Here is a 23,135-nt window from a genome sequence, read left to right as displayed (position 1 = left end):
CATACAATGTTCTTACTTTAATTTTTCTTTTCTTTTTAATTAGAACTGTAAAATTCTCTTAATCAATAGGGGAAAATGATTATTGTGTGAAATCCACATTTGCATGCACATGATGATTATATTTATTTACTTTTCCCAGAACAATCGCCGAGTCCAAAAAGAAGCACGAAGAGAAGCAGCTAAAAGCACAACAGCTGAGAGAGAAGCTAAGGGAAGAGAAAACTCTAAAGCTTCAGAAATTACTGGAAAGGGTGAGTTATCATTTTGGAGTCAGAAATACTACATAACATTGCATAGAAAATATATTGCTTTGATCTGTAAAGGACCATCAGCTCTAGCCATACTACCTGAACTGCTGTATTCGGATGTTGCTGTTAACTGTTCAGTTCTATGCAATAGTTATTTCAGTAAAAAGCTGAAGAAAAACTCCTGACATTGCCACAAATCTGCCAGTAAGGGTGCCATTACACAGCCTGTTAATGTCTTGTGATGTAACAAGCCTAGGCTTCACTTGTCACAGTTCAGTTATTATAGGGTCTCAGGGTTCAAAGGTGGCATAACTTTTGGAACTTTATTACACACAAAGAGTTTGAGTATGATAAGGAATGATTTCTCACTGTTCTTCTCTCTCCCAGAGAACTGGAAAGCCAGTTGTACACCAGCCAGTTGTATATGTAAAAAGTTACCAAGTTTTACACTTTTATCAGTCTATAACCCAGTTTACAGAACAATATATAGATTATGATGTTCTTCTAAGACTTTTTCCATATAGTTTCCATATAATTGTCCTACTGATTAAAATATGTCTAATAAAGGTGGTTTAACAATTTGTGGCATGCAGAAAAATCTGGGTGATTATTTCAGATTTATGACACCGTATTCATTTGTATAGGTTGTTGTCCTTGGTATGAACTTTGCTTTGCAAAGGAAGTGCCTTGGTATCTTCATAGATGGCTTTATGTTACAGGAAAAGGAGGTGAGAAAGTGGAAAGAGGAATTACTGGAACAGAGGCGCAAAATGATGGACGAGAAGCTGCTCCATGCAGAATTTAAAAGGGAGGTTCAGTTACAAGCCATTGTGAAAAAGGCGCAAGAAGAGGAAGCTAAGGTTTGTATGCACACAGGAACAGAAAATACACATATTTGTACATGTATTTAAAGTCCATTTCCGCCTTTGTAAGTGATTTGCAGTTATTGTGGTAATGAAGAGGTGCAATGATGATGTATACATGTGCACATTTTCATTACTCACATTTTTGGTTTTCCACGTTTTTTTTAATGAACCTTTTATTAGGTCTTCAGACTAAATTTTCGCCACAGGAAAATCAGTCAGTAAGGGTCAAATGGTAAATAGGCCTTAAACAGCTCTCCCACTCCCTGTTATGCATTGTAACATGATCAGTAGACAACAGCTCTGCCTTTACACACAATACACTGTCAGCGGGGAGGGGGTCAGTGCTAAAGTATGCGGTTCTGTCAAAGTCTGAGATTTGCGATGTGGCTCGCCTAATTTTTTTAACTTTTCCAGAAACGTGATTTCTTCTTGCAGGATGAATAAGTAGAAGTAATATATATAGAGAAAGGTTCCTGTGATTCTACATGCAAAGTCTAATGTTTCCAGTGCAGATGACTTTGGGCAACATAGACACAGTTCTCCAGCTTTTATATAAATAAGCGGTTCATGTAACCTATATATAAACGATATGTAAAAGTATAAAAGTGTGTTAAATGTAGCTTTCAAACATTGGACTGAGTTTTTCTTGCGTTACAGGTAAATGAGATTGCATTCATTAACACCTTAGAAGCTCAAAACAAGCGCCATGATGTGTTGGCTAAGTTGAAGGAGTATGAGCAAAGGCTCAATGAGCTGCAGGAGGACAGACAGCGACGACAGGAGGAGAAACAAGCCCGAGATGAAGCTGTACAGGTATTAACTCTGAATTGATGGAATAAAACTCTTCTTTTTTAACATTTACTTTACAATTACTTTGCGGGAATCTCTCCCCAGAGCTTTTGGATACACTGCAGTTCACTTCTTTTAGAAGTTACCTAGGAACTAAAACCTCCTATCCTTTACAGCCAAGGAAGGTGCTATCTTAGCCTCTGTTTGGATTACAGTTGCTATGGTGCTGCACATGTGATCAGCTATGACACCAGCCATTTGAAGGCTTCAAAGTTTGGTTGAGAGCTGAAATAAGCACACTGGCAAACTTGAAAGTTGGCATGCCCTATAAAAACATGTTTTGGGAGACATTAAATTGATAGGTAAAATTCCTATTTAATATACAATTGTGCGCAAAACTTTGCATACCTTGGCAGAAATCATGAATTTTTGGCATTGATATTGAAAATATGACTGATCATGCCAAAAAACTGTCTTTTATTTAAGGATAGCGATCATACGAAGCCATTTATTATCACATAGTTGTTTGGCTCCTTTATAAATCATAATGATAACAAAAATCACCCAAATGGCCCTGATCAAAAGTTTGCATACCCTGGCATGTTTGGCCTTGTTACAGACACACAAGGTGACACACACACAGGTTAAAATGGCAATATATATACATGTATTTATATGTATAAATAGTCAATGAGTTTGTTAGCTCTCACATGGATGCACTGAGCAGGCTATATACTGAGCCATGGGGAGCAGAAAAGAACTGTCAAAAGACCTGCGTAACAAGGTCATGGAACTTTATAAAGCTGGAAAAGGATTTAAAAAGAGATCCAAAGCCTTGAAAATGCCAGTCAGTACTGTTCAATGACTTAATAAGAAGTGGAAAATTTGGGGATCTCTTGATACCAAGCCAAGGTCAGGTAGACCAAGAAAGATTGCAGCCACAACTGCCAGAAGAATTGTTCAGGATACAAAGAAAAACTCACAGGTAACCTCAGGAGAAATATAGGTTGCTCTGGAAAAAGACGGTGTGGTTGTTTCAAGGAGCACAATACAACGATACTTGAACAAAAATGAGCTGCACAGTCGAGTTGCCAGAAAGAAGACCTTACTGAGCCAATGCCACAAAAAAAGTCAGTTTACAATATGCCCGACAACACCTTGACACACCTCACAGCTTCTGGCACACTGTAATTTGCAGAGACGAGACCAAAATAGAGCTTTACGGTCACAACCATGAGTGCTATGTTTGGAGATGGGTCAACTAGGCCTATAGCGGCAAGAATACCCCATCCCCACTGTGAAGCATGGTGGCTCACTGATGTTTTTGGGTTGTGTGCGTTCTAAAGGCACTTGTGAAAATTGATGGCAAGATGAATGCAGCATGTTATCAGAAAATACTGGCAGACTATTTGCATTCTTCTGCACCAAAAGCTGTGCATGGGACGCTCTTGGACTTTCCAGCACACCAATGACCCTAAGCACAGGGCCAATTGCCCCTCCAGGAGTTACAGCAGAAAAAGGTGAAGGTTCTGGAGTGGCCATCAAAGTCTCCTGACCTTAATATCATCGAGCCACTCTGGGGAGATCTCAAACCTGCGGTTCATACAAGACGACCAGACTTTCCATGACCTAGGGGCATTTTGCCAAGACAAATGGGTAGCTATACCACCTGCAAGAATTCAGGGCCTCATAGACAACTATTACAAAAGACTGCACGCTGTCATTGATGCTAAAGGGGCAATGCACAGTATTAAGAACTAAGGGTATGCAGACTTTGGAACTTTAAGACTTTAATGTTTTTATGTTTTGTTTTATGATTGTGCCGACCTGTTATGACCTACAGTTAAATATGAATCTCAAAAGAAATCAAAGAAATGTGTTTTGCCTGCTCACTCATGTTTTCTTTACAAATGGTGCATATATTACCAATTCTCCAAGGGTATGCAAACCTTTAAGCACAACTGTATAGTACTAAATTAAATGGTTTTATTGAGTAATTAATTACCTGTGGTTTCCAGGGACAGAGCAATGCTAAGTCCTATGTGTTAGGCTATGTTTAAATGACAGGTGACACAACAATGATTTTACACTGCTTATTACTCAGTAATGACAGCACAAAATTACATAGAAGCAATTCTTGCTTTGTTTGCTTTGGCACTGTGATGTTGTTTTACATGTACCAGATCGGCCTTAAACCATACATATATTTTATATGATGCAGCTTACCAGTCCTTAAATTTCATGACTGCATTAGTTTTATTTTTTTCAAGCTTTTTTTCCCTTTCTTTTCACCTAGTGATTCTGCTAGTAACACACTTCCTGTCCTAGGATGATATCGCTCATTCATCCTCCTATATCAGGAAAACAGAAAAAAGATAGGACTATGGAACCCCCACCCCTCTCCTATTGTCCATAAGATAGAGGGACATTGTTTTTTAGTCCCTAGAGTTAGCTGTGAAAAATGTAATTGATAAAAGTCAGCACAGGCAGAGAGCACAGAAAGTTATCAGCTCAAAATATATCTGGCAAGACCAACAGGTATTTTCATGAACTTAATGAAGCGATATAACAAAATGCTTTTAATTTTATATTTAAATGACCAAAAGGGCCCACATAGGGAAAGTTAATTGTTTGGATTTAGATACACTTTTATAAATGCCTTGAGAATGTAATGGCAATATACCAAAGAAAGTGTTCAGGTAATAATTACAGGTGTGTTACATCTGTGCTATGTGTAGGAACGTAAGAGAGTGCTGGAAGCAGAACGTCAGGCCCGGGTTGAGGAGCTGCTGATGAAGAGAAAGGAACAGGAAGCTCGTATAGAAATGCAGAGACAAGAAAAGGAACGTGCAAGGGAAGGCGCAGCTAGGGAGAGAGCCAGGTAAGTTCTACATCACATAAGCACTGGAGTGCACCTCTCTTGTGAATATGTAAAGTAAAGGTCTTGTTGCGTGCACCCCTCTCTGATGTACATAACATAGGCATTTTTTTGTATTCCTGCCACTCTTCTCTAGAAATAAGCAATGAGAAAAATGATTAGTGGTGTATATTTCTTAAAGTTTCATCTGGCGACTGTTTGACCTGTGAAAGAGACATTGTCGGGAAAGGTCGACTGAAGTTGGTAAGCACTTGGGTCATGTGGATTCATATCTGGATTTAAGTAACCGTTAAAAAACACAAACCCCAGATCTTTCTTTCTATGGAAAATGTGATGTCTTATAACCATTAATATAAATGAGAACATTGTTTTGCAAATCCATAAATCTTTTCCCAGAGTGTAAATAATTTATAAGTTGGAGAAATTGTTTATCTGTTTCTGTTGTGGCACCAGTGTTTGATTACCTACGTTTAGGTTTGCTTGAGATTAAAATGGAAAGTGTTTAATAACGGATTGGGTGACACATTTTTACTATTTTGATATATACCTATATACAGTATATTTGTATGAGTTTGTATACATTTTTGCTGCTGCGGCTTCTGCAGCAAATATAACAAGCCCCTTTTCAGAAGCCAAAAGCTAACATACTGCATATGGCACCTCTTTACACAAGTTTGTTCATAATTACCCAGACATGTTTGTGTTTATGTATTTACCCCAAACTTATTTTTGTTTTAAATAAAGTTCATTTTCCTCCACTTCCTGTCCCAGGTAACACTAGTCACCTCCCTAGTGTGGAAACAGACCGCATAAAAAAAAAATGACCATTCCACAATCCCATACCAGCTTTAAAGCGGCCCTGTCACCTCCGAAAATAACTGAAAGCCAAAGTACCCATGTGAAAGAAGCTTCTGCCTTACCTCTCCTGTGGGTGCTGTGTTAAAGGAGAACTATGGGGTCAGGGGTTTTCCCCATAGTTCTCCTTAGGGTAACGGGAGGACGCTAGTTTGTGTCCTCCCGTTACCCTAAGGAGAACCGCGAGCTACAGCTCGCGGTATACTGAGACGCCGCAGCCGGAGCGGATCCCGACATCGATGTCGAGATCCGCTCAGCTGCGTGAGTGACAGCTGGCTCTGCCTATCTAGAGGCAGAGCCAGCTGTACCCGCCCCCTCCCCCGTCCGTTCCGCCAGTCAGCGCTGTCGGATCGGAGCGGGGAGGGAGGAATCCATCCCCTGTCATGGCAGAGAGCCGTGACGGGATCGAGAAGTGAGCGAACACCGACATGTGTTTGCTCACCTCCCGATCTACTGAGCCGACCTGTGACAGTCTCATTGTCACAGGTCGGCTAGAACTATGAGGTGAGTGAAAAGCACTCACCTCATAGTTCTCCTTTTAACACTTTGCTTTCAAGAGCTGTAGGCGCTGTTGCTATCTGACACTTCTGGGTGTGTGGGATAGCATGTCCCCCTCTGGGTGCAGGATTTCTCCCGCTGACCCCTATGCCATTGCGGTGTCCTGTAGCATGTTCCCCACTGAGCGCTGGGTTGCTCCTGCCAACGCCTTTGTCACTTCTGTGTCCTGTAACATGTCCCCTGCTGGGCACTGGGTTGCTCCCACCAACCCATGTAACATGTCTCCTGCTGGGTCCTTCCTGTGACTCCTAAACCATTGCCATGCCCTGTAGCATGTCCCCTGCTGAGTTCTGGGTTGCTTTCACTGACTCCTACACCACTGCTGTGTCCTAGCATATCCATCAATGGGTGTTGAGTTCATCTCGCTGACTCCTATGTCACTGTTGTGCCCTGTAGTGACGTAGGTGTCGTGGGAGGAACCACAATGCCCAGTATGGGACAGTGAAGTTTCAACACAATCTCCACTGGAGTGGTAAGCCTAAAGCCCTTTCTTTCACAGGGTGCCTTGGCTTTTAGTTCTTTCAGAGACAACAGGTTCCCTTTAAGTAGACTTTCACTTGAAAACTATCTTAATGGTTTCTGAATTAAAAGTGAATATAAATATATTTCTAAGTGCCTTTCAGCTTGCAGAATGCTAGCAATTATAAAGAATACAATATTGTTCTAAGTACTTCTAAAAATGTAAAATTAATTGCTGATCAGTGTCACTTCTTAATTAAAGGGACAGAGAAGAAAGGTTGGCAGCCTTGACTGCAGCACAGCAAGAGGCAGTGGAGGAGCTGCAAAAGAAAATCCAGCTAAAGGTTTGTATAAGAATGTCAGGAACTACAAGCACCATGGGCAGACATGTTGTCTGCTACAGCAAGCCAAAATTATGATCTGGCCTTGTTGGAGTTAAATTAAGCTACCTATGTTTTCTATTTAGTCAGAAATTAAGGCCCGAGGACTTTTTTGTATTTATTATATGGGAGGAACCTTTGAAAACATTGCCTTACCTAATTTCATAGCGTAGAAAGCAAGATATTGGGAACAGATAAGCTGCATCCAGCCCACCTAGTTTGTGAAGGAAGGACAGGGCATATCATTTAGTACACTGAAGTAAACCACCTCAGAGACTTGAAGCTTTTATTTGGAGCCCCTCCCATAATGATCCCCATGCCTCAGGCCAGTCTCTCCCTCTCTAGATGTTATCTGTGTGTGTCTGTGCACAGAGCGCTCTCCAGCAGACTCCTGTGTTACTGCTTCACCGCATCCTGGCTTTAGAATCAATTAGCATTGTTAGACTGCAGATTACCACATGACCTCTCAAGTACTACTCACTTTTCAGAACTACAAGCCCCCTTTTATACCATCAGAAGAGATTTCTGGTTGTGATTAGGGGGATTGGGGTACCGTGGAGTGCTGCAGAGGCAGCCTGTCTGTTAGGAAGTTTGAACACACAACTGTTGTGATAACAATGCTGGTACAGAACACAAGAAAATTTATTTCTAGCACCTTGCACTGGCTGTTATTGCTTCAAACCATTTCACTTTTAGCGTACATAGTTTGTACAGTCCCCATGGTTAGTCATATCTAAAGGAATGAGATAGTATATAAGGCTTTTTTCTGGAGTCTATAATTATTCTGTCACGTTCATATTCCAGTCTATTTTCATTTTTCATTACCAGCATCCGTCTTATTTATCCGAGCACATTTAAGTCTATTTTCCCTTCTTTTTTTTTTTTTTTAGAAAATCGTAACTTTGTATCTTCATACACTTAATTAAAAGTGTATCTGCACTTATTCCCTCTGCAAAGTCTCTCAAATACCTGTCAGTGAAGTCCAATTAATGCAGCTTCCTGTGATGGTGTGGCAATGATACTGCTCTGCTCCTGGATTCCTGGAGGTGTAGCAGGGGGCACGCTAATAGTATTGTCACTGCAGACTCACAAGCCTGTAGCTTCTCAATCAGCACCTGGCCATACCTAGTCCTGCCCACTGCTTTCTGCACTGACTCTGCTGCTGAATTCCTCCCACTTGTGAGCATGAGGCTTCTGGATCAACTGGTAACTGTATTTGGTACTTGTTTAGACTGTCACTCCTTTAGTTGTACTATGATGTTACATGATCATTTAAGTTTTACTCCAGGCAGTGGCGTAACAATCACCATAGCGACCCAGGCGGTCACTATGGGGCCCGGGGCACAGTGGGGCCCGGCTAGATGCCGTGCGGGCCGCCTGGGTTGCTATGGGATCTTCTGCTCCTGGCTTTCACTGGCGTCGGAAGACGAACACGCCGCTGTTCAGATCATCTGTGCAGCGGCGCGTTCGTCTCCACACAGTCAATGAGAGCCAGCAGCAGCGGGGGAGCAGGCCGGACCCGGTGTTCTATCAACGTCGCGAGCCTCTGACGTCACCGGCAGTGGAGGAGGAGGCGGGCCCGTGCTCGGCAGCAGGGGAGGAGGCGGCCTCGGTGACGAAGAAGGAGGCGGGCCCGGCGACGGAGGAGGTAAGGAGTGCGACCAGCCCACCTGAGGGTGATCCTGCAGAGCCCACCATAGAGAGTCTATGGTGGGCTCTGCAGGGTCACCCTCAGGTGGGATCTCGAGTGGGCTCTGCAAGGGGTATAACTAGAAATCACGGGGCCCCATACAAAATTTTGCTATGGGGCCCTGTGATTTCTAGTTATGCCCCTGACTCCAGACATATTTTTTACATATTTCTACTAAAAGTTAGCAATGTTTTGGATTTGGGGTAATATTGCCAGGGTTGTTGAGACTACCGTACCCTAAAGAAATACTTGTAAACTGAGTTATTTCACAAGCTTTGATAGCTACCGGGTAGTTATGATATACAGCCTTTTTGCTACGTGAAAGCTGCCACTTGAGACAAAAAGAGGCAACCAAATGACAGCTGGTAGTTTTCCCCTAGGACAGGGGTCAGCAACCTTGAACACTCAAAGATCCATTTGGACCCATTTCCCACAGAAAAGAAAACACCGGGAGCCACAAAACCCTTTTGACATCTAAAATGAAGATAACACTCCATATATCATTTTTTACCTTTATGCTATGTATATCATGTATATCATAATTGCTGTTTAAACATCTTTTACACAAAAAATGGGCATGGTGGGCCTTTATTATGTACTTTGCAGTATCATACTCCAGGTAATTTGCCTTTTCATGCAACAGTGGTGCTCAAAATCTGGTCCATGGTCCAGGGGGTTGCAGGCATGCTTACTATAAGCCCAGGAACCTACCTTTTATTTGACTTGCTGCATGCTTCTTTTTGGGTTATTGAATCGACATAGTGAAGCCAGTTGCAACTAGGCAACTTTTTTTTAGTAGGTCTGTAATGACAACCTCCATATTTATCCTATTATAAGTACATACAGGTCTTAGTGGGCACAGGAATAAACATGGCCTTGCTCTGCGCCATTGTCCCAGCATTGAGGTCCCTAGTGATGCTAGAGAGGGTGATGCTTTAGTGTCCCTCATTTGTCAGTAGCCAAGGCTCTGTTCCTATGAATAGTGCTTCTGGCTATCAGGGGATCCCAACATCATACCAATTGGTTACTGTGCCATTGTACTGGCCTCAGGACATGACGAAGCCCCGTACAATGGGAGGGGCGAAACGCGTCGACAACTAGACAGCAACCAAACCTGCAGTCACTTATTACAAGTGGACATATGATTCCAAAAAACCTCATTTGAAAGATTTATCAACCTTGGTAAAAACCTGCAATTTGGAGCTGGAGGCTCTCACAAACGGACAGACTGTATCCCGAACATCCAGGAGACTTCAAAGGAAACCCACGAGGTAGAAATACCGCTCGGATCTACCGTCGGAGAGTGTGTAACAGCAGACACCGCACGGAGGAAGTGGCGAATCATACCTACATTGAAGTGGATATTCGATCTGCACTGGGAAATCCCCAAGCCGCCCGGACTCTGAGGAGACTACAGTATCGTGAGTGATAAAAATGTTACATGTATCCGCTAAGGACATCAGTTATATAACACTCTGATACAGATACTTGTAACACCTACACCCAAAATTTAATAAAAGAAGAAAGAAAGAGGAATGAGTCAGGCGGTTGGTTTTCTAATGATGACCCAGTGATAGTCTGTCCGTGAGAAAAGCGTCCCTTCACTCAAAATAAAAGTCTTGATACACCCCACCACTCTAATTAGAGTAATGCGGTACAGACTAGGAGAAAGGAGTTAATAGCACACACGGTTAAATTTAAATCAGTGGTACCTACTACCAAATAATGGAGAAAGTGGAATTTTCAACAAACGGAAAAACAAAAGATAACAAAAGATGAAATAACCTGGGAGTTAAAATAGGAATAATATCTCTACGAACAAAGAAGACATCTATACAGGAAAAATTTCACATCGCCCAGTTTGGGTTTCCTTCCCCCTGATCAATATAACTTACAAAAGTGAATATATGTGTGCAAAGGGAAAAGAAAGGGAACCGAAGCAATAGCTATATCGGTTATTCCCTTTCCTTTCCCCCTCCCCCCATGGTGGGGATACAAGGTTAATGTTAAAACCAATGAGGATCGATCCACATATCAATCATGACTGTATGTGTTTCACAATGTTTTTAATGGTAGTTGGTGAATCTAATGTGCATTAGTGTGTGGTTTTTTCAATAAAATTATATATTTTCTACAATCGGTTGACGTGCCCGGATCCTTAAGTTGCCCGCTACTAACCCGTTATCTTTTAACGGGTTAACCCTCGTTTTTTTGTATACGTTTTGACTTTTGTTGCACTTTAAATTAGAGTGGGATTACTGGTAGGGCTGAGCAGTGATATTCTATGCACAGTGTACGGCAAGCATATCATCTGGTGTGCAAAGTGTTTAGCAGATAGGCACAGTGTACACACAGAACCACTCAGCAGATCATAATATCTGCAGAATGTCTTAGCAGCTTGCCAGTGTACAAATGGCTGGGCACCGTGTAAAAGCACTCTTTAAAAGAAGCTGTGCTGTGAACATTTTATATGCACACTTTTGTTGAGTTCTTAATTTTTTGACAACAACATTGCTTGTAACAGGACATCTATAGTCTTCGGTATCTGTGACTAGGGTTTCTGTGGTCTCTAGACCAATTAAGTGTGTATTTTGTTTCCACTTGTGTGCATTCATTTGAGTTGTATTCATACTGCTTCCTATGCTGTAGATATATTTGTTATAGTGTAATGTAAAATAAGCTTTGTGGGTCACCGTTTGTATTGTCATGTTTTGTACAGCATGATGAGAGTGTGCGAAGACACCTGGAACAGATTGAACAGCGGAAAGAGAAGGCAGCAGAGCTGAGCAGTGGCAGACATGCAAACACAGACTATGCTCCTAAACTCACCCCATATGAGCGAAAAAAGCAGTGCATGCTTTGTACCGTAATGGTGAGTGATAACCAAATGACTCCATAACAAATCTTGTGTCATATAGATTTTCTTGTATCCAAATCGTTACTTCCCATGTTCCCTCAGCAATGATAACTTCACCATCAGTTTTTGTTTTATATGCTTTTCTTTTTAATTCTGGACTCTGGCATCTGTTTGCAGAACTGTTTGTTTTTCTACTTCTGCTTCCACTAATGTATTTTTACAATTTTTTTTAGATACAGTTAGATTTTTTTAGATACAGTGAGGGAAATTTATCAAAACTGGAGCAGACAAAAGCTGGAGCAGCTGTGCATGGCAACCAATCAGCTTCTCTCTTTAATTTTCAAACCTAAAAGTGACATTAAAGTCAAAAAAAATTTCCCCTCCCCCCAATGTTAATGTCAGCACTTACCTTAAATTATGTTTCTTAATCCGATCTTCTTCTTCTTTCATGTCCTTTTCATCTGTCCCTCCAGCGCAGCGGCGGGTCTCCGATCCAGCACTGACTCCTCTTAGCTTGCTGGCACTTCCTGTCCCAAGGTGTCTACATGCGGGTGCACGCGTCCATAGACTTACCTTGTGTTTCTCCTTGTCTCCCGGCCGAAAATGTGATCTGCGCATGCGCCCGCCACCAAGATGCTTTGCGGCCGCCTGAGATATTTCACATTTTCGGGCGGGAGCGCGCGGTGAAGACAGGGGTAAGTATTAACCCTTTTTAATACACTTTTTGCATATATCTACTGCTTGCTAGCAGTAGATATATGCAAAAACACCTGAGGCTTTAATTATCCTTTAACTGAACAAACTGAAGAGAGAAGCTGATTGGTTGCCATGGGCAACTGCTCCAGATTTTGTCTGCTCCAGTTTTAATAAATTCCCTTCACAGTGTGTTACCTTGATGGTAGTATTGATATCAGTGTGTTCAATATGTTTTTATGTTTCTAAGCATAATATGTAAATATTTATGTACATGGGGATTCCACACTTGCTTGTTATATACTAAGGCTCAGCTTTTCATTCAGCATTGCTTCACAATTATTGTGCTTTACTGCTCCTTTTCTGTATCATCCATCTGGTGCATCTTCCCCCAATACTTTCACAGTGAAGGTTTTTACCTTGGTAATGGAGAGGTTTATGTTGTATCTCACTCAGTTCACTCATATGGTTGAAAACCCTAAGAATACCCTGCCTCTCCCTCCCTGGAGGTATTTACCATAGATTTACCAGCTAACTTGACATCTGTTCAGCAACCAGAGATAGATGAGCTGTCAAATCCAGAGACTCTGCTATCCCTGGATGATGAGACTCTTCCTGGTTATCCTTAGGACATGGCAATCTCCAAACAGATGGAGGTGGCCAGCTTGCTTGATAAGGCAGTCGGCAACACCCCTAGGCTGGAGGGTACACCAGCAGCTACTGCTAGTATGGTTGCTAGCCTGAGGTCTCATTGATGATGTTTCTTTGATGACCTCATTAAGGCAGCACCCAGTGCTAACATTCCACCATAAGTGCAGGGGGCGCCTACTGGGCTTTTCGAAATCAGTTCTCAGTTTTATTAAGTCTGTAAGGCTGTGACCTGGTCTGCCATTCACACTTTTTTTCTAAGCTTTACCAGGTGGGCGTTTCAGCCTCTGCTGATGCTAGTTTTGGTTGCAAAGTGTTGCAGGTGGCTTATTAAGTGTTGTTTAGTTTTATTTTTCTCAGGCTGGGTGGCTATTCCTTTTGTTGGGGTTTATTTCCCCTCTTGTGTGGACTACATTTGGACATTCCATGGTACTCATTGGATCCTGTGTCTTTTAATGGATAATAGTGAAAACAGGTTTTTGTGCTTCTCATAAAATCCTTTTCTCTAAGCCCTTTTAGGGACACATGTCTCTTCCTTCATGTGTTGTTTGCAATTGCTTTTGCATACTGCTTGCTACAACTGAGGCATAGCTGGCATGGGAGAGCTATAAGTACATTAGGGCCGGTCTAGTGCCTAGTGTCCATTCTGGTTCTAGCCGGTGGTTTATATCCCATGATATTGATTGGACCCTGTGTCCCTCAATGGTCTTTATGAAACGGATTTTACGGTAAGTACAAAAATATGTTATCTTTGTTGTCCTTTGAGGGACACAGGAGGTCTTAAACCTTAAACCTTAAACCTGGGTTTTATTGATGCCTACAGGAGTGGACACTGGCAAAAAACTGTAGGCCAGCCCTGGGTTAACCCCTCCTACTACCTGCATGCTTCAGTTTTTGCTAGTGTCCTAGGAAGATGGACATCTTTTCCTACTTTCGCTGATTCAGGACTTAACCTATTTTTTTTCCAGCAATTTTTTTTTCCCCTGCACTAGAAATTCATCTCCTTGTAGCTGTAGGAGGTCTTATTGTAGCTACCTGTAGCAGTTGTCCTCAGTCTCCACTTTTGATCTTACTGCGACTGGTCCCCTCTGGATCAGATGTTACAAGGCGAGTCTAGAAGTGCCCCTCTGGCACTGGGCGCTTTCTATACTTGTTTTGGTTATGTTAGCTGCCTGCACTTTCCAGGTCCAGAGCTATCAGTATTTGCCTCTGAGCTTGCTCTGTCTCTGGAGATAAACTTATGTGAATGGAACATCTGGCACGCCACACTCTCTTTACCACCAGATAGCATCAAGGAAGCATCTCCCTTCTACTGCTCCTGCTACAAGAGTTACGTTGATTCCTGATCTTTATCTACTGCCTGCCTGCATTAATGCTGGGTCATCTCCAGCAACATGACCTATCAGTCTTAAGTGTTGTTTGCAAGCTCCCAGCTGTCCAGGGTGTGTGAGTATTCGAGGCCTATCCTCCTAATTGCAGCCTGTACATTTCTTACCACATTTGTGGCTGCAACATATCTGATTTTAGACACACCCACTCTACAGGATTTTCCTAGCACACTGTCCACTAACGGGTCATGTTCTTCTGTACAAGGCATGCCCTGATAATGGTGACACCCATAACTGGGAGTCATGTTGCTGTTGATGTTAGAGGTCATCCCCTCCTCTGAGTCTTCCTCGCTCCGTTGGATGTTGCTGTGCCTGCTGTCATACAGAAGTCATGCAAGACCTTATGACACAGATAACTCAGTTAATCTTTACAACACCTTCCTCTGCACATTTAATGCCTCATCTGCCTGTGGCCTTAGACTTTGGCTGTGGAAAGTCTGTGTGATACCAAATCGTTCCTCTGAGGAGTTGCAGTCTTCTGCTATTATTGCTACGTTAAAAGAGACCGTTTTGGCCCTTATTGATGTGGTGCACCACAGTAAACTAGAAGATCAGCCTGTCACTTCAACCATTGTTGTATTCTTACCTTGGGTTCTACAGGACCCCTTAAACCCCCAAAACCTTCCCTTCACACCCTCTGTTTGAGCTGTGTGACAACAAAGTTTTTGCACCTCCTAAACTCTTGTCAGCACTCTTCTCTCTTAATGAGGAGTTTGCTACTAAGTGGTTAATCTCTGCTCTAGATCGGACCATCTACAGCCTTAATGTTCTTACTTTATCAATTGAGGTTTTCCCTTCCTATAAGGACTGCACTGACAAAAGACCAGAAGCTTTTCTAGGGCCATATTCTCTATGGCAGGCTCTGCCATGCACCTGGTTCTGACTGTACTTCATTGCTGAATAGGTCAATTCTATTAAACATTATCTGACGGATGCTGACATTGACCCGCAATGCAATCATTGATTTAATTGACCATTTCATTGAATTTTAGCTGTGACAAAGCATGTTATAAGCCTCCCGTTTGCTGTTTCGCATTGGTTTCAATGTTCATGCACTTGTTCAGGGCTCTGAGGCTGAAGTGCTGCACTTCAGAACCCGCTTGCAAGAAGCATTTACTCTGCATGGCCTTTGAGGGGCATCTCTTTGGGTCAGTATTAGATACTATCATTAAACATACTACTGGGTGTAAAAGTACTCACCTTTCTCAGTGGAAAAAGCCTAAGAAACAGACTCACAAGTCTTCTTCCACTGTTACTTTTTGCTGCACCCCTGACTTCCACAATGAGACCAATCTTGGTTCTCCAAACACACAACCCAAGACCTGGTATTCCAAAGCTGCCAAATCTACGGACAAGCCCTCCTTGGCATGAAAGTGCACCCCACTTTCCAAAGTAGAGTGATGTTTATAGACCTTTGCGGATTCTTGCAAGTCTGGCATACCTGATATTTGGATGCAAGAGGTGGTGTCCCAGGGTTACAAAGCTCCAGTCCCTGCTGCAGAATGTTGTCATGGGTTTTACTCCCACCTATTCACTTTTCCCAATCCCAAAAGGGACACTCTTTACCTCAAGGACTTAAATGCTTACATCTGTGGCCACAAATTTGGATCAAACCAACAGGAATTGTTATTGGATCAAAGGGGACTTTCTGGTCTCAGTGGACATTAAGGATTCCTACTTACTATTTAAGTTAACTTAAAATATTTATGTACCCATCTTTACATCTGCACTTTCTGTGATTTGTGGCGATGCCTCTGCACTACCAGTTGATTTACCTTCTATTCGGATTGTCCTCTGCACTTTGGGTATTCACTAAAGTGATGGCTCCAGTGTTGGCCCACTTATGCTCTTGAGGTATCTCAATAGTGTGCTACCAGCACAACCTCCTCTTAAAGGAACAGTTGGCAAGGGCTCTGGAGGACAATATACCCTTGACTGCAGTCTGTCCCTTTGGCAACTGGTGCCTTAATTGCTGCAATTTCCTAGAGCCTGAAAGGAAGGGCATGGAAAGTGTCCATGTCAACCCAGCCTCAGGCACCTGAAAAAGGCTCTTCCGCCCCACAATGAAGAAGACTCAAGACTCAGTGCATCACATGACCACAAATTTGGGTAAGTATTTAGGACTTTTAGAGTGTAATTTTTTTCTTGGTTGCAATGATTAGTTAGAGAGGGGTATTGTTTGTGGTGGGGAAATCTCTTGCTGAAGCAGAACTTTAAAAAACTACTACAAACATTTCTGTGACAAAAATCCTAATTGTTGTCTTTATTATAACAGTAACTTGTATATAGATTTTCTCATGCTTACATGTCAGCTCTGCTCCCTTAAAACCATGGGCTCCCAATTCCACTTCCCTTGTATCTCATGCTTACAATCTTTTGTTGCCTGGAGCATGAGATACACATCTTCCAGCTTTATATCTTGTTTACTGCATTCATAATGCTGCATGAAAATATAAATTGTTTACTTTCTGCAGTAATAAAATTTAGACTGCTGCAAGGAGCCAAAAAGTATGATTTTGTTTTTCATCCCAGTTCCCAGCTTCTCTGCTCGCTGACTTTATGTAATAAATTTATAGCACAGAATAGAACCTTTTTCCTGTTACCCAAATGGTTCCTTAAAAAAAAAAAGCCCACTAAAGTAGTTTTGCTGTACTATGATAGAGGACCGTGATAAAAGCTGTGTTTAAGATGTCTAACAACCTGCCTACTAAATAGTATGAGGAAATGAATGCCTCATGCACACGGGCATGCGATTTATATGCATTTAAAGCATTTCTAAACTCATAATGCTTGTAATGATTTGAAAGATACAAATCACTACGCTTACTTTACATTAAGTTTATGCAAAGAGTCAATATTTGCAGTGTTGACCCTTCTTATTCAAGACCTCTGCAATTTGCCCTGGCATGCTGTCAATCAACTTCTGGGCCACATCCTGACTGATGGCAGCCCATTCTTACATAATCAATGCTTGGAGTTTGTCAGGATTTGTGGGGGGTTTTTGTTCACTTACCCATTGAGAATTGACCACAAGTTCACAATGGGATTATGGTCTGGGGAGTTTCCTGGCCATGGACCCAAAATGTTGATGTTTTGTTCCCCAAGCCACTTAGTTATCACGTTTGCCTTATGGCAAGGTGCTCCATCATGCTGGAAAAGGCATTGTGCGTCACCAAACTGTTCTTGAATGGTTGGGAGAAGTTGCTCTTGGAGGATGTTTTTGTACCATTCTTTATTCATGGTTGTGTTCATAGGCAACATTGTGAGTGAGCCCACTACCTTGGCTGAGAAGCAACCCCACACATGAATGGTCTCAAGATGCTTTACTGTTGGCATGACACAGGACTGATGGTAGCGCTTACCCTTTCTTCTCTGGACAAGGTATTTTCTGGATGCCCCAATAATTGGAATGGGTATTCATCAGAGAAAACCCCAGTCCTCAGCAGTCCAACCCCTGTACCCTTTGCAGAATATCAGTCTGTCCTTGATGTTTTTCCTGGAGAGAAGTCGTTTCTTTGCTGCCCTTCTTGACACCAGGCCATCCTCCAAAAGTCTTCCCCTCACTGTGCATGCAGATGCACTCACACTTGCCTGCTGCCATTCCTGAGCAAGCTCTGCACTGGTGGTGCCCTGATCCCGCAGTTGAACCAACTTTAGGATACGGTGCTGACGCTTGCTGGACTTTCTTGGGCGCCATGAAGCCTTCTTCACAACAATTGAACCTCTCTCCTTGAAGTTCTTGATGATCTGATAAATGGTTGATTTAGGTGCAATCTTAGTAGCAGCAATATCCTTGCCTGTGTATCCCTTTTTGTGCAAAGCAATGATGACTGCACGTGTTTCCTTGCAGGTAACCATGGTTAACAGAGGAAGAACAATGATTTCATGCACCATCCTCCTTTTAAAGCTTCCAGTCTGTTATTCTTAAGGTGCCCATACACCTTACGACCATCGCAAGACTTTTGTCTTGCGATGGTCGTAAGCTTATTAAAAGCTTGTACGATCTGCCCATCTTGGACAGGCAGATCATACTTGTGATCATCGAAAAGCCTGCCCCGCTGAGGGGCGGGCTTCCGATAACCACAGTGAGGGGCGGGCTTCCGATCACTGCAAACGGGCAGTGTGCGCACACCGGCCTGTTCGGCAGTTGTCGAACAAGCAGGCCACTAACCCGCCGAGAATCGTACGAGTCTCGGCGGTTTTTCAAGCCTGCTTGTTCGACGGAAGACGTGTGACTGTACAGTAGAAACGGTTGCACGCCTTCCATACACTTTACACTCTTAACACAATCAGCATGACAGAGTGGTCTCCAGCCCGGTCCTCGTCAACAATGACACCTGTGTTAACAAGAGAATCACTGACATGATGTCAGCTGGTCCTTTTGTGGCAGGGCTGAAATGCAGCGGAAATGTTTTTTTAGGTATTCATTTTCATGGCAAAGAGGGACGTTGCAATTAATTGCAATTGATCTGATCACTCTTCATAACATTCTGGAGTATATGCAAATTGCCATCATACAAACTGAAGCAGCAGACAAATAATATTTGTGTCATCCTCAAAACTTTTGGCCACGACTGTAGTTTAGCTGTGTTTAGAACAAAATTAAATCTGTGCATCCAGCACATTAGATAACAAATTTAAAGTTTATTTAAACTTCCCCGGTCAATTTCTTCTGTGTTTAAATAAAACAAACACAGGAGGCCCGTGTAAATGAGGGCTAAGAGGCCGTGGGGTTGCTTTACAAAAGTCAAGCAGGCTGTTCACTTGGCCAGGGAATTTGCACATTGTAGGGGAAGTCATGTTCCAGGAAAATAAAAATATTTTTTTCATACACTTGATTGGATGTCAGAAGTCAGCAGAGCTTCACCTCATTCACTAAACTAAAGGGGAACTTCCCCTGTAAAGTGAACAGTCTATTTGCCTTTGCCTATTTGTAAATCAGCCCCTGTGTGTCTAAACATTCTACAACCAGATCTATTTCCTGTTTTTTGATCGTTTAGTATGTTATTGTTAGCAAATAAAGAGTTGTCTGGGTGTTGTCTGGGACTGACCTCAGCCAACCCATAAAAAAAACACCCTGTTTGTTTTGTACAAGAATCAGCAGAGTTTGGACCTGGGAATAGTGGGGCACAGTATTTCATATTACATCTCCAGAGAACTCAAATCATGAGGCTGACAATCGGCTCAAGTGAATGTGCTTCATGCTGTTCTGTCAGTAATCCTGAGGGGACCATAAATGTACCATGTTCTGATGATTGGTAATTATAAAAATGCTAATTTGTTTATAATCATCTCCAAGACCAACTAAACAAAACAGTTTTGTATTTATATCTCAGTTTAAAACTATATTTAGGTTGACTTATACTGGCATACTGTACATCTTTAACACTCATGCTGTTGCATTTTTCCCAGCTTTAAATATCCTTTTTTTGTGTGACAAAATAAGTTATTATGTATCTTTAATAGAAAATATGTTAATTAAAAACTAAAATGTTGAATCCATTTTTGCGGCAGATTTCCTCTGAAGTTTACCTATTCAGCCATATTAAAGGAAAAAAACACCAGCTAGCAGTACGAGAGAACAGCAGCATCCAGGGCCGGGAATTGTCAGATGAAGAAGTGGTGAGTACAGAAATAAATATAGCTTTTTTGAAAGGGTCAAAAATGAACATTGTTTCAGCATGATACTACTCGGCTGCTAAGGTGCCTAATGTAATTTTCTCCAAGGCTCTTCCTTTTTATGACTGCCATGTTTAATTCCTATGGGATTATATTCAAGGATCTTATTCCTACATCTTTGTTTTGTGTGAGCTAAGTTCTGTTCACTGCAAGCACAGTGACAGCAGAATAAATGTAGCAGGATATAATCTCCTCCTGTTCTGTTCTTGTACTGCTCACTGTCAGGGCCGGCCTTAGGGGTGGGCGGCCGCACAGGGCGCCATGGCAACAAGGGCAGCGTGTTATGCTATTTTGTATTCAGCCATTGGCGTGTTCTGGAGGCAGCGCTCATGACGTCATATAAAACCGCACGTGTTGGGCGCCGCCATCTTGGTGTATATCTAGGTATACACCAAGATGGTGGGGCCAATATCGGCTGTGTGAGGTCACCTGATGCCACGCATGCATGGCATCATGTAACATCATGCTCCCTGCCTCCAAGATGGTGGTACGCATTCACAGAACACGCTGGTGGCCAACATGGCCGCCGCACATTCTCAAACAAATTATTATTATGTGTCTGAATACATTTCTCGTATATTCGGACATATAGTAATTCATTAATTTACATGTAGCCCGGGGGTCTGTGTTCTGTTTTTTATTTTTACTTTTCTAGATGCACTTACTTGAAAAAAGGGGTCTGCATGACATCCTGACACTTTATTTGTATAGACTTTATTGTAGCTTGACATTTATGGCTTACCTTCTGTTGTTTTATTTGATAAGAATACTTCTATTTAGTTTAAGGATGACAGCGGCTCTGTGCGTGGCAGAGCGGGGGATCGGTTAATATCATCGATATTTACCGATCCTACGTGTGAGAAGGACAAACAGCTTGCAGTGAACAAGTACTCTGCTCAGATGAAAAATAGCTTCACTCATTTTGAGATTTAGCTTCAAATGGAGAATGTAATGAGCCAGTCCACACCTCAGAATGCATTTTACAGCTTCATGCTCATTTATATTCATAAAATAGTGTAGCAAAACACACAGAATTTGCCCCTCAAATGGGTTAGTTCAGCAGGGCCTTACATCACAGCCCTGACCTAGGTACAATAACCCTGGCCTTGACTCCACACACAAGCTGTCTGCTTTAATTGCTGCTGTTTCCTGAGAGGAGCCATGAATGCCTGCACTCCCTTAATTAAAGTAGAATTAAAGTCACTTTCGATTTTACATATATCTACTGCTAGTAAGCAGTAGATATATGTAAAAACAAAATAAAAAGTTACCAAATAGGTAATTACTTACCTGTGTCTCCGCTGCTCGCTCCCATCTGAAGATTCTTGAGCAGCCTAATGGATCATGGGGCGTGCCCGGGTGCAGTAGAGATCTTTGGCGGGGAGAAGAGGAGAGACACATTAAGTCAATGCATGCAGCCGGGAGCGTGCACGTCGGACAGATACCGTGGGACACAAAAGACACAGCAGTCAGCGCTGGATCAGAAACTGGCACCAGCGCTGGAGGGGCTCCTGTAAACAAGTGGAAGGAAGAAGATGATTAGATCAAGAAGCATCATTTAAGGTAAGTCATTAAAGCAGCATGGGGGGTGGGGGATTGTGACTTTAATGTCTTTAAATCCTCTCCTGAGCTACCTGTTCTGAAAATTTAGGCACTCTCTTACTGCCAAAACCATCTCTCAACCTGTCACTTACCACAATTTCACAGTAACAAACACTTTTTTCAGTCACGCCAAACCTTATGTTTCTATTTGACTCATTTCCTTTTATGTTTTTTTATGATTATTAGTTATTTACATATACCTCTCTGGTTTAATTTATTTGAACTCTGCTTTTGTTATAATTCACATAAACAAATATGTTATCTATTTTTTTCCAATGAAGTAATTGCTGGTGTCTATTTCTGGGTTGCTGCCATTGTGCTGAAGCCTCCCCACCAGCATACAAATAACTTTTTTCTTTTAAGTATATCGCCATACAAACATTTAAGATGTCAGTTAGGATTTAAACTTCATTTATGATTTTAAGATTAAACAGCAGTGCATGCTATAAAAGATAATTGGAAAATAGAAAAATGGAAGCCTTTTCCAAATGAACTTAAAAATATGCTGAAACGTGCAGAGTCCTGTAGACTACCCTCCAGGTAATAGAGCAAATGTTGGCACATATATAGCGAGCACCACACCAATCAAATATCTTTGATATCCAGCTTTCAATAAACAATTCATTTGATCAGTGACATGATTAAGCTGTGCTTCCGTGTTCATAGAAATCTCAATCAAAATGTCAATTGTACTTGTACTTACTGTGCTGTAGGTACACAAAATATCTCATTGTTTATAACTCTCACATTAAAATGTCTAAAATTAAAGCGGGTGTAGAAGGATTGGATTCTCTAGTCACTTTTTGACCCCTTTCTTGTATGAAATGGTGAAGCTGTCACCTACACTGAACATCTCACAAAACCCATGTCTGAACAGACACAGCACATATAAGTAAACATTTATTATGCTGTTTTTATTATAGATATTTTCAGTTTTTCAAGGTGCCAATAAACATTCCTGTTAGGCATATTAAACTTGTGTATAACAATCATGTGCCGAGCTGAATAAATATATACAATTCAGTGAAATATGTGATATAACAAAAATATATAAGTATATGCTTTAAAAAATATATTCAAAAGAGCACATCAAAACATGAAAGATGAGAACAGAGTGATAAAAACAAAGTCCAATGTACAACAATTATAATCATGCAAACAAATGCAGGGTATAGTCCACCACTAGATAGATTTATACTTCCAAGTAAGCAGTTGCCACAGAATCCTTACAGATCTACACCTCCACCCAGTGAATGCAAAAATTGGAACAGTGCTCACCTGGGTAGATAGACCCATAGAACTAGGTCTTAAAGGAGAACTATGGGGTTTGGGCTTTTCGCCATAGTTCTCCTTAGGGTAACAGGAGGACACAAACTAGCATCCTCCCGGAACCCTAAGCTCAGTATACTGAGCGGTATACTGAGACGCCGCAGCTGAAGCGGATCCCGACAATTATGTCTAGATCCGCCCAGCTGCGCGCGTGACAGTTGGCTCTGCCTATCTAGAGGCAGAGCCAGCTGTACCCGCCCCCTCCCCGTCCGTTCC

General features: G+C 42.0%; 1 protein-coding gene across 2 annotated transcripts in view; it reads left to right on the top strand.

Annotated features, from left to right (window-relative positions):
* SCAPER (S-phase cyclin A associated protein in the ER) overlaps positions 1-23,135 on the top strand; it is a 219,043-nt gene that overhangs the window by 68,858 nt on the left and 127,050 nt on the right. For both annotated transcript variants that reach the window (XM_018568102.1, XM_018568101.1), the window contains exons 14-20: positions 140-251; positions 968-1,108; positions 1,772-1,927; positions 4,642-4,784; positions 6,916-6,997; positions 11,443-11,595; positions 19,824-19,931. In XM_018568102.1, coding sequence (XP_018423604.1) covers positions 140-251; positions 968-1,108; positions 1,772-1,927; positions 4,642-4,784; positions 6,916-6,997; positions 11,443-11,595; positions 19,824-19,931 — 895 coding nt within the window. The remainder of the gene's footprint in view (positions 1-139; positions 252-967; positions 1,109-1,771; positions 1,928-4,641; positions 4,785-6,915; positions 6,998-11,442; positions 11,596-19,823; positions 19,932-23,135) is intronic.

This window comes from Nanorana parkeri, unplaced genomic scaffold, assembly GCF_000935625.1.
Source record: "Nanorana parkeri isolate BGI_ZX_2015 unplaced genomic scaffold, ASM93562v1 scaffold1136, whole genome shotgun sequence".
In the NCBI taxonomy this organism is placed as follows: domain Eukaryota; kingdom Metazoa; phylum Chordata; class Amphibia; order Anura; family Dicroglossidae; genus Nanorana; species Nanorana parkeri.
The sequence above is the reverse complement of the archived record's forward strand: the minus strand, read 5'-3'. Positions and strand labels throughout refer to the sequence as shown.